The sequence below is a fragment of the Artibeus jamaicensis genome, unplaced genomic scaffold (genome assembly GCF_021234435.1).
Source record: "Artibeus jamaicensis isolate MK-2021 breed Jamaican fruit bat unplaced genomic scaffold, CSHL_Jam_final contig_484, whole genome shotgun sequence".
In the NCBI taxonomy this organism is placed as follows: Eukaryota; Metazoa; Chordata; class Mammalia; order Chiroptera; family Phyllostomidae; genus Artibeus; species Artibeus jamaicensis.
In genome coordinates this window covers 1,975,954-1,991,237 of record NW_026521859.1, presented here as the reverse complement: position 1 = coordinate 1,991,237, position 15,284 = coordinate 1,975,954, and the positions used below count along the sequence as shown (strand labels likewise).

Genomic DNA, 15,284 nt, shown 5'->3' with positions numbered 1-15,284 from the left:
TGATTGTTTCAGTGATCTCAGTGGAACGAGAAACAAAGTCTTCATCTCAGAGAAAGACTAGGCAAGATGTTGGGGGTTTAAAGAAAGGAAAAAGATATGAGTTTTCTAGGCAAGTGGGAGAGTGAATTGGCTATGGAACTACGTGTAATTGTAGAGCAACACTGAAGGGCCCGCTTGAGGCTCAGAGTCATAAATTTGAGGTGAAACCACTACGCACGGTCATGAGGTTTTCCGTAGCCACAGTTACGTCTCTGATGCAGGTGTACAGGAGGTATGGGTTAGATTTAGTGAGGACTGTGACTTACCCAAATGGGGATGATGACGCGAGAGAGGGTAAGAAATGGGAGGGGTATGCATGGGAGTGATCGTGGTAAATGCAGTCCTTTGGTGAAGGCATGCGGGTTAAAACAAAGTACAGGAAAACCTGGTGTTGGAAGGATCAATAGATTTTCCTTTTCATGGATTCTGAGAATCGCCGGGGTTGGAAAGTTAGTGGGAATGGTATGGAAAGAAAAGAAGTGGTGGTCAGAGAATTAAAAAAAAAAAAAACTGAAATTATGGAAGGACTGCAGCTCTTGGTCTAGGCTGGGGATGTGAGAGGCAAGGAGGGTAGAGATCGAGGCAACACAATATTGGGAAAATTATTCATGAGGTATGAGATTGGGTATTATAAAAAGCATAGTGTTAGAGGGAGTAGAATTGAACTAGGAATTTAATCTTCAAAGAAAAGAGGGTTTGATTTGGGTGTGGACAGGTGACTATTACAAGGAGAGGTAGTGAGTAATCTAGACTGATGACATGAGATTCAGAGTGGAAGTTTTTAGGTAAAAGAAAAGAAGATTTTGGAAGCAGTAAGAAGGAATAAGGAGCAAACCTCTTCTACTCCCAGGCCTAGTGTGAGAGAAAACAGTTCCCATTGAGGGAGCTTCTTGGAAATGAGAGTCCTTCTGAGGGAACCGTAGTTTAGTTAGAGCTAGAATATTTAGAGAAAATGTTAAAGATGATATGAAGGATTTTTTTGATGACAGAATATCAGACAGTGTGTTTCAAGGGTTGGAACATAATACAAGGTGGAAACAAAACTGGGGGTGCCCACATAGCACATGGGGACTGAGGGGTGATTCAGAGGCCTGGGTTCCTCACAGGGACAGACATGATCCTAAAGCACATGCTGAGATAAGGTCCAAGTTGTCCAAGGCACAGACAGGTGATACAACTTGAAGGGAAGGGAGAGTAGGGACCTTACCAGGGCACATCATATATTTTGTGATGGAGTCATGGAGGCAGCACAGGGCCAGTGTCACTCTGACTAGGTGGGGCTGATTTTATCATGGTTATTATTTTATCAAAAGTGATTTCCCTTCACCTTCCCACTCTCCCTATTTTATCATGCTCAGGAGCTTTTCTTTATCTTAGTTCACTTTCTCTGGACTCCAAGGAGACCATGTTTCTTCTCTTGTTTCCTTAACTTATTCTGCCTGCTCCCTCCAAGATCTTGCTCCACTTTCATCCCTGGTTTCTCTACTGGTTCATCCCTTCAGTCGACAGACATGTTCAAGTCTATCTCATTACAGACAAAAAGGCATCTCTTTGACCCTACCTCCCTGTCTGAACTGCTTTTAACCTTTCTCCTTACTTCTTATCCATACTTCTTGAAAGGGAAAACTATAGCACCATCTTCTCTTCCTCCCTTTTTGTTTAGTTTTCAATCTATTTGTTACTGACTTCTCTTTCTTGTCTCTGGCCTCGTGTCTTTCAAAACCAGTATTATCTAAAATTCTAATGTGACTACGTCATTTCCCAATGTATAGTGCTTTACAGAGCACAGTGGCTCTCTGTTGGCAACAGGACAATGTGCAAGCTGGATCCACAGCCCATACTGCTGCGGCTTTCCCTGCTCTCAGCTGGTTTTCTCAGCCTGGGACACCTTTATCTTCCTCTTCACTGGGACTTAAATTTCAGGCGTTTTATTTTTTTCCCTAGAGCTTCCCAGGTTGGGTAGGTAGGTTCCCCTCATCACCTTTTCCTCAGTATTCTGTGTGTATTCTCTTTCTACTTGTGAGTGGTCTATTGACTGTCTTCTATTCACTGTTGTGTATCTAGCTCCTGACTGCCTGTCACACAGAAAACACTTAACAAAATGACTTTTGAATGAATAAAGAATGAATAAAAGATAAAATATATCTTTTAGCAGACATTCACATCCTGATAACGAGAAAAGTTTACTTCTAATTTTAAATCCATATTTAGTATTCTTGTTCATGATAAATGTTGGAAGCTTCTTGCATGCCTGGTGATTATGAACCAAATCGAACCTGCTAACCCAGGGTTAAATGGGTAAAAGTCCATTTTGAAGCAGACTGAAGGCTGTGTTTGTGATGAATCCACAGGGGTAGAGACACCCTATGATATTCTAGGAGATCAACACCTGTTATTTTATTGTTATCCCTTATAGCAAGTCCTCCTAGGGTTGTATTGCTTTTTCCGAAAGATAGTATTATAAAAAAGAATCTGATATGCTATGACTATTTTTCTAGCTGTTTTCTTTGGCAACCGTATACACGATCATAGGAGAATGGGCAACTTATCTAAATAAATGAGATAAATATCATGTTGTAAAAAGAAAAAGTCAAGATAAGCATTTGACAAGACTGCAGGCCTAATTTATTACATGTCTCATAGGTCTCCTCTGGTGATTCTGGAGCCAAACCTTTGATGTTCACATTTGTCCCCACTGTCAGAAGATTGCCAACCCACTCTCAGTTGGCTGACATCTCTAAATTCCTTGTTAAAATTCCTGAGGAACCAAGTGATAAGAATCCAGAAACTGTAAATAGGGTAGGATTATTTTTATTCTCTTTTATATCCAGCAATTTACATTAAATTATCATAATAATGACTTACAGATTTGGGTGAATGTTTATTTCCTCTGCTTAAAGTGAGACGACCATGAAATCTAAGGTTGACCAGAAATATAATTATGTAATAGGAACATAAATGTTATCTAATTCCAGGTTATCTGGAATACATTATTCTCAACTTTCTGAGTTGATATACTATTGTTTGACTCCTTGCACATTCCCTTCTCTCAAATGTATCTTAAAATAGTAAAAAACAAAATTTAAAAGAAGTTTGCACTTATTTTGAAAGAAAATACAAGGATAAACAATGAGGTGCAACTACCTTACACGTAATAAATTAGCAACATGATAATGGTAGAATACCCATTGTGAGGGTAACTGTGGAGATATTTGCATGCTCATAATTTGGTGCTTCTTTTGTGAATATGTACAATTTTGGTGGAAAACCTCTATCAAATTTTATAAAACTGTTCATAGTCTTTCAATAACTTAACTCTTGGAAGTTTATCCCCCAAAATAGGACAAAAGCAGAAAAATGTTATAGAGAAATAAAATTAGAAAAAAATAAAAACAGCCTAATACCAGAAAAGTTAAGAACATGATAATACATCACCTTGACAAAGTATAATTATAGTAATTATGTAATTCCATGAAAAATGTTACCCTTATAATATTATGTAACAAAACAGATTATAAAATTGTATTTATGCCCTGGTCATACCTTTCTAAAATGAGACCAAGACTGAAAATGAAGTTAAAAAAAAACCTTTTGTTGAGAATGACTTGTGCTAGAATAATGACATTGTGGTTTTAAAAAATTCCCTTTAAAATGTGTTGTAATACTGTCTTATTTAAAATAAAATGTGACTGGAAGGAACTTGTGGTATTCTTGAGCCAACTGGAAGGGCAGGAAATATTCTAATTTACCTTATATATATGAAAACATCTTATAGGCAAGCAGTAATAGACTAATGTTTTTGAGGTTTTCAGTGCTATCTTATTTCAAGATCATTGGGGCCAAATTATTTCAGAGAAATCCTGAATAAGGCTCTTCTGGGAAGTTTCTCCCTAACAGTACTCAACTACATGTAATCTATTCATCATATCCTTTGTTATTAGGTGCTATTGTTACATGAGACTGTAGCTATATGAACCAATGTTGGTTGTAAATCGCCAAAGCCTTCTGAAATGATGACATTCATCTGATGATTGCAATGATCCACATACAACTATGTCATCAAAATGAGATTAAACTTTTTTTCTTTCTGTGTTTTAAATGGTTCAGTATTATAATCAAAGAAGGTAAATAACCCTTCATTCTTTCTATATTTGACAACTATCAACTGACAACATGTTACATGGATTCTGAGTGAATACAGGCACCTATTACTTATTTGTTACTGGAAATGCAGACAGTGAAAAAACTGAAAAGTGTATAACCAAATCTAGGTATTGATGAATGCTGTAAAAAACATCAGAGTAAAGGAGCAGAGAATGATAAACTATGGACAAAGGGAGTTGTTTTAGAGCATTAATGATGTTTTCAAGAATTAGTTTAACTTTTTGCTGGTTTTTTAGTTATTCCATTGCTTTTTGTAGGAAGCAATTTGTCACTGAATAGTTCTATTTTTAATTTAAATGTCCTTCCATCTTGAGTTTTTATTACTATATAGTATTGTAATTAATATGTGAAATCACCATTATCAGAGAAATCCTAATCAGAGACAATTTGTTTTATTCTGACTATATCATCATCAACTGAGAAATGTGGAATCGATGTATACAGTGATGTCCTTAGTTTAGTTGTGCCTAATCGATGGTTGATTTCTATTGTGTTTTCACACACACCAAACACATACACATATATTATCATACATTAAATTTATGACCATAGTTGAAATTATTTTAGTTTAATTAGCACCTTCTTTAACTGTCTATTTTTAAATAATTTCAAACTTAAAGAAAAGTGTAGAGAAAGAATAACAAACATAGTATGGTGATCAAAACCAAGAAAATTAATATCGGATCTTCTCAGCATTCGTAGCTACTGTCTTTTTAGAACAAAGCCTTCTGTTAGTGTGGTAAAACTGTCTTACCCCTGGTCTGATACACTTTCTGTGTGTTAGAAAAAAATTGGATGGGAAAAGATTTAGAATTACAAATCTAAAATAAAATAATAGTAAAAAAGTAGTTTGTGCTAAAAATATCTATCTTTTTGGTGTCCTAGTCACAGGTTTTTCCCAATTAGCATAGGTTGTTTTGTCTAATACCCGTGCATTTTGTTCTGATATTATTTTTCTGCTCAGACTTTTGCAGAGATTTCCATTCTTTTAGAATCCTTCAGTGGGATTTCCTTTATTCCCTGGCTTTTATGAAATATATAGGTTTTGCTTGACCATTAACTAAACCCTTGATCAATCTCCCTTTGTTTCATGAATATCTTCATGGAAAACATTGCTCTCTTTTTCTCCTTTTAAAAAGTCATCTCATGATTTTTTAGAAAGCAGTTTTGTTTGTTGATGTTGATTCTGGGCCCTACATTGTTTGGGTTTAGACCTGGACAAACCGGTGGGCTAGTAAAAGTTAACTGTTAACTCCAACCTAATTTCTCTTGATATTTAAGTATGTTTTTATAAAGTCTTGTCCTTATGCACATCAAGCTTTTGAGTGTGCATAGAAAAAAAAAGCAAGTATCAAACCAATGTCAATGCTTTTATGTCTATACATTTATTGCAGTCAAATTTCAATGAGTACTTGACCTTGAATGCTGGGAGCCACCAGAAGAGAGACCCAGGAACATCGACTTATCCTTCAGAAGTCAGCGGAAAGATTTCACAAGTAAGGGAACTTAAAGCAAACGAACCTCAAGAAATGCAGCAAAGTGGCCTCTTCAAAGCTGAATATGTTTTTATTGTGGACTCTGAAGGGGAAGATGAAGCTACAAGCAGAAAAGTTGAACAAACTCCCCCAGTGGGAGTGGGCACCACAGCTACTCGGCCCAAGTCTCTAGCTATCTCCTCCAGTCTGGTCTCTGATGTGGTACGTCCCAAAACACAGGCAACAAACCTCAAGGCCCCATCACACCCTGAAATGACCCATGGGATGGCCTCTCAGCAAAAGCATGGGCAGGTAGGTTTTCCTGCTTATAAGAAAAAGAAATACTGTTTACATATCCTTTGTTCCAGGCTGTCTGTTGTCTTGGAAACCTCCAGTGTGGGGCTGCCTGAGTGAAGTAGGGAGCAGATCCCATCCCAAAACTTAGCAGCAAGATTGAATGCCTTTTTAAAGGTAGAGAGTCTTTGGTGCAGTAGGAGAACTCCTGTGTCTCTGATGGCAAGAAAGAAATGTCAAAGAAAGAAAGTTAGGGAAAGATTTTGAAGGGAAAAATAGAGAGAGTTTGTCATTGGCTATTTGTTGTAATGAAATTTTAATATGATGTGGACAAGTTATAGTAGGATATCAGAAATGCAGAGGCTGGCTTTGGAGTAAATAGCTGATGGGGAGTTGCCCCAGACAGTAAGCATGAGTTAGTACCAAGATGTTCTGTTTAGAATCTACCAGATCAGGAATTTACAAGCATTCCAAAGTAGTTGGGGGAAGGAACATTTTTATTAGTGAGTTAGCCTTTTGCTGCTACTAGGATTCATGCAAAACTGTAAAGTAGGCATCTGATTTTGGGTGCCACCCCATCTTTATTTCTGTAGCCTTCACTGACTTCCTGATGATGTATTCATATCTCCTCCAAGCATCCAGTATCCTCATTCTGTCTTGTGGGGATGGAAGACTCACATTGGGTTATCTGTACTTGGGTCTCCTGGACTAAAACATTCATTTCTTTTTGAGGTTTATTCTCAGCTAGTTATTTAAAATCTTCTAACCACATTAACATATTCTCAGTAAGTACGATAGGCTTAAACATTTTTTTCTTGTCTCAGGAAGATAGTGGAATAACCAATAGGAGATGTGGGAGTTTCCATAGTCAGTGGAGAGTACTGGTAATTTGATGGGGTACCTTTGAAGAAGATGTAGGTGTGATGATACAAGATATATATATGACATATGTATGTGTATATATACGTCAATCTAAACATGCACCTTGGGATTTTTTTTGCCAACATAGGTTACTTAGGAGGTTATGGTTCATGTTATTAATGCTCCAAATGAAAAGACAAAGCTCAACCTGATTCATTAGTAAGGGCTGAAAATGATCTTATCACAAATGGAGGAATACTGGATCTTGAATTATTTGAGAATAGACATGGTTCCCATTTCCATTTATCTTAATAATTTCTTAATAATTCCTGAGTGATAAATAGAGGTCATCATGAAATAAAAACAAGAGGAACTAAAAATAAGATAACTGTTACCTGAGAGGTTTAATGTAGTCAGTAGTAGAATTTTAATATAAAAAGTACAGAGACTATCCCATGATTGGATTACTCGATGCCAACAACAGTAACTTTTCAATCAGAAATTTTAATTTTTCTATAAAAAAAGTGATTTTTCTGGTCAACCTGGTAAAAATAAATAGAATTGTCTATGAATTAGTACTATTAGCTAGTAATAGTAATTTATTAGGCTTTTTCTGAAAAATGTCTTTAGTTCTTCGTTTGGACTTTAACCTTTTCATAACCTAACCTATATGACATTTTCTCTCCACATCTTGCACCTAGGTTCTTCAGCTCTCCTAAATTATCACCAAAGTTCACACCTTACACGTTTCCATCCCCGAGCCCTTCATTCCTCTGAGTGTAATGCTTCTTTCTTCCCTCGACCTGGGCCATTTTGGTCTAGGCTACTTGATACCAAGTTCTGCTCAAGTTGCCCCTTTTTCTAGAGACATTTCAGGATAGATTAGTTTTTTTCCTTCATCTTTGTCATTTTTCATATAGTTTTGTAGCCTTTTTTGGAAAATCTTCACTATAACTCCTTTCAACTGAGTTCTAATAGTTGATTTTATCTTTCTTCCTCACTAGACTAAAAGCAACTTGAAGCCAGTCTGTCTCCTGTTTATTTCTGTATCCATAGCAATTAGTGCAGCATCTAGAACATAGGTAAAGTTCAATGCTGTATGAAAAATTATTCACAAGTTTACACATTCGAAGTCTTTTCTCGAATATCAACTCCTTCATGAAATCTACTTTGGTTCTTTCAGGGAAAGCAAGCTCTCTCTCAATTTACTTCTGATAGCTTTTTTTCCTGAGTATCTTTTATTATAATTATTCTTTTACAGTATGTATTATAACTGTTTAGGTGAATGCCTTATCTATCCTAGCAGACTGTAAAAGTTTTATAGGTAAAGACCCCATTAAATCCATTTCTATTAAGTGTTTTGTTCTCCAGAGTGGCTACTGTATTCTCTGAAACATATCATTATAAATACTGGGTTGAGTGTTTTTTTGTTCCAAAGGTTGTAGTGGTATGTTTACATAAAAGCACATTATGTTAAAAAAACTCTAAAGAATTTAAAATGTAAAGTGTAAGTCAAAAGTAAAAATGCTATGAAAGCAGTTGAATTAAAATCCTCATAAATAAAATTCAGAAAAAAATACTCCATAATGAAATACTCTATTCAAGTTTTTGAGTGTTGGTGTAAAGATGTAAGAGTAATCTTACCTAGGGACAGTAGTAGAGTTCAAAGACAGGTAACTATACATAAACAAGCTCAGACTGGTTTGTCTGAAAGAACTTTGATAAAATCTGGTATCAATCAGATCAACTTGGGAATACAAAATAATAACGGATGACTTTTCTTATACTAATATGTTGATAAATAACACCTTTCTGGCAGTATGACTTAGTTTGAGTACTGACCTAGGTTATCGAAGCACAATAACTCTTCTATTTTTATGCTGAGAAACCTCATGGAGAATGAAGCATTTCTTTGCAACACTGTGTTTTCATGTTTTCTAGCTGCCTTGCCAGATTTTCTCACTGTACACCAGCAAGTAATTCTGCCAAGTGCGACAGGAAGGTTAATATATGCTGCTGCTTGGTTAGGGAGGAAGGGCAGGTTGGGAGATTCATGACGCCCTGATCAAAGCCAAGGGGAGGATCAAAGTCCCTTTGCTGACAAAGCTGGATATGAAACACTAGGAGATACTGATGAAACTGTGTCCCCTGTCAGACAGGAAGGGGAACCCCTCACCCCAGTGAGCAGTAGAAGAACCAGAAGATGTTTAGGAATGAGGCCAGGTGTGCAGGGTTTGACCTGGTCAGAGTCTGGATTTGGGATATGGGAATGCTTTCACTGCCATGGGTCAGCCCCTAGAACCTTGTGCTGCATTACCTGCTGGGGGCCACACCTCCTCTGTGCTCTGTCCTGCTCTGGGAGGGTGGGGTGAGGGTTCCCAACATCTGACCAGGTCAGCTACAAAGGAGGTGCCTGATGCCTGTTATTAAAATATGATATACTATTATTTATTAAAATAATGCTATTTAATATAATGAAAATATTATAAATGTAAAACAAAGTCCAATAGAACAGCACCCTCAAAGCTTTTTAAATTAGAAATTAGGAGGTTATTTTGGTGACTTTAATGAGAACAGTGTGAGTGGGGTGCTAGGGGCACAAATCTAATTGAGAAGGGGATGGGTGATGAGGGCAAAGAGGTCGTGTGATGGACGGATGGACTGGGAAAACCAAAATGAGACAAGCAACTGAGTGGCCACACTCTTCTGGGTATTTACATGTAACAATAAACCATAGTTTTCTCATTTGTAAAATGGGGCATGATATCAACCTTTCTTATGAAAATCAAATGAGATTCTATATTATATAATGAGACTTTATACATTTATATATGTATATTTATATACAAACTGTTCATTGCAGTTCCTGGCCCATGGTAAGTTCTCAACAAAAAATGTACTATATTTAAGAAGTCGAGGAGGGCAGCATGTGGGGTACAGTACAGGGTAAGGAATAGGCAAGGGGGGAGACGTTTTATAGATTCGTTCAAATGTAGCTTGGACGTAAGAACTTTGGGGGAGGAACACGGAAAATAAGGTCAGCAGAACTGGCTGAGGTCAAAATAAAGGAGGTTCTTCCATAAAATTCTGGGAAATTTGGACATTAGCTCTCATATTTACTAAGTAGCTAGGTTTCATGGATCCATGGAAAAGGGGTTACAACAAATTTGGACAAGGGCATTTGACATACAAATCTTCTTTATACCCCCAGGGCCTCGATGTTTTAATGAAATACTCTATTCATACCAACCCACTGTATTAGAAGAGTCTTTTTATGTTTCTGTTATTCTAGTATATGTGTGAGCCTCATCATACAAAAAAACCCTTCTTGCCTCTGGTCCCCATCACCCTAACACAATGGCTGGAACACTTGTAGGTGCTTGGAAAGTGTCTGATAGGTGAATAAACGAGTGAATGCTCCTCCTTGTTGCATGACCCTGCGATAGATCTATGTAGGAAATCAACATCCTTATATAAACTGTCTTAACCAGAGACATGGAGTTTCCTTTCAGCCTAGAGAAAACTGTCATGGAGTGTAAGAAGACAGCAGGGACTCCTGGCTCATGGTTTAGCTCTTGCTCCATATTTTGCTTATCAAAACAGATCATCCATACAGAACTGTTGGCTTTAGAGGTTTAGAGATGAAAGACTTTGGAAGAAGCTGGTAGGTGAAACTTCCAAGTTGGATTCTGCTAACTGCTGGGAGGACCAGCTTGGAATGACAGGAAGTATTTCCTGAAAAATGGCATTTATGTTAAGATTCCAGAAAGCACTGTGCGCCTGACCATCATCCGGACGGCACTCTATCTGCATGCAGAGTGGAGCTATGTGGGGCGGAGAGGGAAGGAAACAAAATGTGGGCCTGGCTTGCTGGAGTAGGGGAGAGGTGACCCGGTGGTACCTCAGATTCTGGGCGGGGCCTCTAGGTCACGTACTTGCCTAGAGGCAGCCGTGATGGTTAAAACTGTAGAGGCCCTCATTCTTTTCACTGCTGTACACATTCCTGACCAATTAAAATGGATTAATTCATATTTGAATTTAAGTATAGTTGGCATACAATATTATATTAGTTTCAGTTGTATAATCTAGTGATTAAACCTTACAATGTGATCACTACACTAAAGTCTGATAACCATGTGTCGCTGTGCAAATTTTTCACCACAATACTGAGTAGATTCCCTTTCACCTTTGAATAAAATCACCAGTGGGTGATTTTACTTTTTTAACCACTTTTCTCTAGTGATCTTCCTATTGCCGCCTCCCTATTTCCCTTTTTGCTTAGGGTGAGGATATGATTCTGTCCTCTTAACCTTTTTGTCACTTTCCATGGTGAGACTGGACACACTTAGGAGACTTTTTCTGGCTCAGTGGGAGGACCCAGGCTCTGCCGTGATGCTGGAAGAATCCCTGTGATCCCTGGTGGCCTGTTGCATCTCCTGGCTGAAGCACCATTTATTTGTACCGTTAGTTCCAGGGACAGAGGAAGTACATTTACGGGAAGTCAAGTTGCTTTGTCAATTCCAGCAGAAAGATGATGGAGGTTTTTAAAAGGAGGGTCTTTTGACTTGATGTCAGAACTCAGTTTTTTTCTCTCGTGAGGTAAGACAGAATTTGCTCTCAGAGCCACGGTTCCCACCACCCCGTATCCTCACTTACTCACTGTCTGGAGTCTGCAGTGGAGTTAGAGGGGATCACCACTGAGGAAGGCGATGAAGCCTTCTTTACGGAGGCTTCCTGCTCTCAGTCCTCGTGTTCCTACATCCACAGGGCACTTTGCTTCTTTATTTCTGCAGGAAGGCCATATGCCATGCACTAGACACTCTGTGAGTACACGTTAAAAGACATAGTGCCTACTTTCAAGGAACTTGAAAACCAGATTCACCTGAAAATAATGACAGTGAAGGTAATGTGTTTGAGGGAAAATGGGAATCAGCCTTGGACTTCAGGAAAGGTTCGTATTGTATGAGCTAAAATGTAAAGATATAAGCACAAGTTTTCTGGTCAGACAAGCTGTGCTTAGGCATTTCTGGGAATTGGGGAAAAATACCAACATAGAAGAAGAGAATAAGAGAAGAAAAGGACTTAGTGATGAAATAGAGGTACAGCTAAAGTAGTTTTGAAAAGGAGGGAGAGATTGGAAGTATCAAGTTTTAAAGAGAAATAAGAAAAGATAAGGAATTCCAGTGCCTGTTGGTTTTAGGTTTGAGAGATCGTTGTGGGCATTGGTGGTAACGGTGCCTGTGGCAGAGGAGGGGCGGAGGACTGTTAAGAAGCTGGTGGGGGGAGTGTATTAATTTTCTGTTGCTATAGAACAATCACCATATGTTTAATGGCTTAAAAATATGTTTATTTATTTGTATTTATTTTCTCTGCCACTTTGATCTCTAATCTTTCTATTCACTTTTAGAGCACTCACTTGTTTAGGTCATACCCACCCTGGATAACCCCCTGTCTGATTAACTTGAAGTCACCTGATTAGGGCCTTCCAAATTCCTTCACTTCAGCTTCCACCCATACTCAAGAAGAGGGGATTATACAAGAGGGGATTCTGGGTAGTTCCAGAATGTTGGCCACAAAACAGGAAGCAGTACAATGATTACTATATTGTTCAGGTATAATTACCAAAGAGAAACGTGGGCCTGTAATGATGGGAAAGACAGGACCCACAAAGATCTTAGTGTATGTGTATGCACCCATTTTCGGTTACCTTTTTCCACAAACCATGACAAAATTTATTGGTTTTAAACACAACCTTCTATTTAGGACAGAAATTTGCTGGTCCACAGTTGGGCCAGGTTCAGCTGGGTAGCTCTGCAGGTCTGGGTCAGGCTCAGCTGATATTTGCTGTGGTTCACTCATGTGTCTGTGATTAGCTGCTGGTTGAATGGTAGGTGATTAGTTGTCTGGTGGCTGGTTCTTTGAGAGGTAGTTTTACATTTTCCAGTGAACTAGCCTGGGCTCATTCATATTATGGCAATGTTCTGCATTCAGCAAGGCAGTAAGCTCCAATGCACAGGGCTTTTCTAGCCACTGCTTCTTGTATCACATTGGCTAATGTTACACTGGCCGAAACAAATTATATGGCCAGTTGAGATTAAGGGATGAGGAAAAGGACTTTTCCTGTTTAATACAAAGACTAGAGAATGGTGAAAATTTTTACAGTCCATTACATGATATTTATTATTATGGAAGGATTGAAGATTGAAAGGATTCTGCTTTTACGGATTGGGAGGATTCTGCTTTATATTTATGTTAGAATGAGAGAGCTAGTAAAAAAGAAAGAAGAACAAGTACATGGCATAGGAGTGATGGAATGTATCCCTAAGAAGGCAGGAGCTACTGCGATTTGGAACACATGGAGAAAATTTACCTTAAAAGAAGTAAAAAGCAGACCTAAAAAAATAGGATTTTTTTTCTGGTAATCTCAGTTTTCCTTGGAGAAAAAGAATTCTAGGTTGTTGAGAACAATGAGGGAATGGTGGGAAAAGGGTTTGTGGTGAGTGTTAACTTTTTAGAAGACCTGCTGTTCAAAACAGGAGAGAAAAGCTGAGCTCCAAATAAAAGAAAAAGAAAACTAAACAAAAAAAGCAGCCAACAAAATCACTGAGGTGTCCAGGGCCCAGCCAAGACTATAGACCTCACATTTATGAGGACACGAGGTCACAGTGCCCCAATCACCCTCCCTGTAAACTAGAGAACGGGCTCGTTCTGCGGAGGCACAAGGACGTTCAGCCCGCTCTCAGCCAGCATATGTGCAGAGCCAGTTTGTAAATGAAGTGCAGCAGCCCTGCCAAAAAACAGGGTTGTGTTACTTTTTTCAGTAGCAGCTTTAAATAGACTAGGTCTAGGAACATGATGGCAGTTGGTGGGAATGACTTAAGAATGAAGACTTGCCAAGTGGATTGGTAAAAAAAACCAAGATGGCTAGAATGTTGACAATACTCACAAGGAAGTTGAGATTGAACAAAGTATTACTAAAACCTAATGCAAATATGCTTTTAGTAATTCCATATGTAAAATATGCAATATAGCAAGGAATGGGGGTGGTAGGATTGGATAGCTCTGTTAAGAAGGAAAGATCTTTAGTTCATGGTAGACACAGAAAAATTATTGACGACATCTTGTACATAGGTATACCTTGATCAGATTGTAAGAGATCATCAATCTGATGATAGGTTGAATGTCATTCAAATGTTCACGTAAGAAAGACTGAGAATCTGCCCAGTGACATTGTGAGTGTCCGTCAGTGAGAAGAGGACAGATAGCAGGTAAGTTTAGGAGTCCATGCTGCATAATGTCATGACTGTGCGAACAGAGGGTCTTCTGGAGTTTCTGCCTTGCAAGGCTGTGCACATTCAGGAAGAAAAGCACAACTATATGGGACTGACATCTGGTGCTGTCTGAGTCTTGGGAACTACTCAGAACATCAGGCAGCAGCAGACCAATCACTTTAGTTTTATTCAGATGCTTTGGAATATCATAGACACAGTAGGGGGAAAATGAATATATACAGGAACAGTTTATTTAGATTGACTAAACTTACAAGGTCGTTCCATTTCAGAGACTGGTTGTTAAAATAACTAATGACCTCCATTATATAGGATCTACGGGTGGATTTATGACTAAGATTTCCACTTGATAACAGCAGAACGTTGCAAGTATCCTCTGATCCTGAGATTATTGTGAATGTCAAGCTACTCTTTCTAGGGAAAGAGAGTTTTGAGAATGACTTTGGAGGTGTGTAATCAGAGGAGGGCTTGGGATTGGAGAACACAGTCAGGGGTAGCTCTGAAAGGTGTTTGAAGCAAAGGAATCAACAAAGATCAGGCTAGAAATAAATAGTGGAGAAGAAGGAGAACAGGTTTGAGGGTGAAGCAATTAGAGCAACAGAAACAAACCCAGTAACAAACAGCATGGGGAGGGAGTATTAATGGGAGAGAATGAATAGACATAAATAATTTATAGACATTACCTGAGAAGTAAGGGGTTTATAGGGAAGAAGTAAAGGAAAGTCTGGGCTACTGACTGAGCACTTGACAGGTATCCGTTTTTTCTCTCTGCATAAAATCGTTCATGTCTTTAGTTCCTCTTTAAAAAAATTTATTAATAAGTGGAAATCAGGACAATGAATATTTTTCATTAAAAAATGTATTCTTCACTCCTGGGAATTTTATAAAAATGTGAAACCACACTTTTTATACTAGTGTAAATTAGAATAATACCAGGTTGTGTTTGCAAATTAGAAATGAATATATTATGAACACTATTGATATATGGAATAGGAAATTATAAAAACATGTAGATTAATATGAACATAACATTCTTAGAATTTTTGGTTATTTTCTTATAAGTTCTTCAATAATCAACTATTAAAATACAATAAAATTTTGAGTTACTTATATTAGATAACATATGACCTAATGCAGTAGAACATTTGGTAATTAGAATCCA

General features: G+C 38.0%; 1 protein-coding gene across 2 annotated transcripts in view; it reads left to right on the top strand.

Annotated features, from left to right (window-relative positions):
- Window positions 1-15,284, top strand: part of MLIP (muscular LMNA interacting protein) — a 260,956-nt gene that overhangs the window by 132,873 nt on the left and 112,799 nt on the right. For both annotated transcript variants that reach the window (XM_053668359.1, XM_053668358.1), the window contains 2 exons: window positions 2,683-2,838; window positions 5,598-5,990. In XM_053668359.1, coding sequence (XP_053524334.1) covers window positions 2,683-2,838; window positions 5,598-5,990 — 549 coding nt within the window. The remainder of the gene's footprint in view (window positions 1-2,682; window positions 2,839-5,597; window positions 5,991-15,284) is intronic.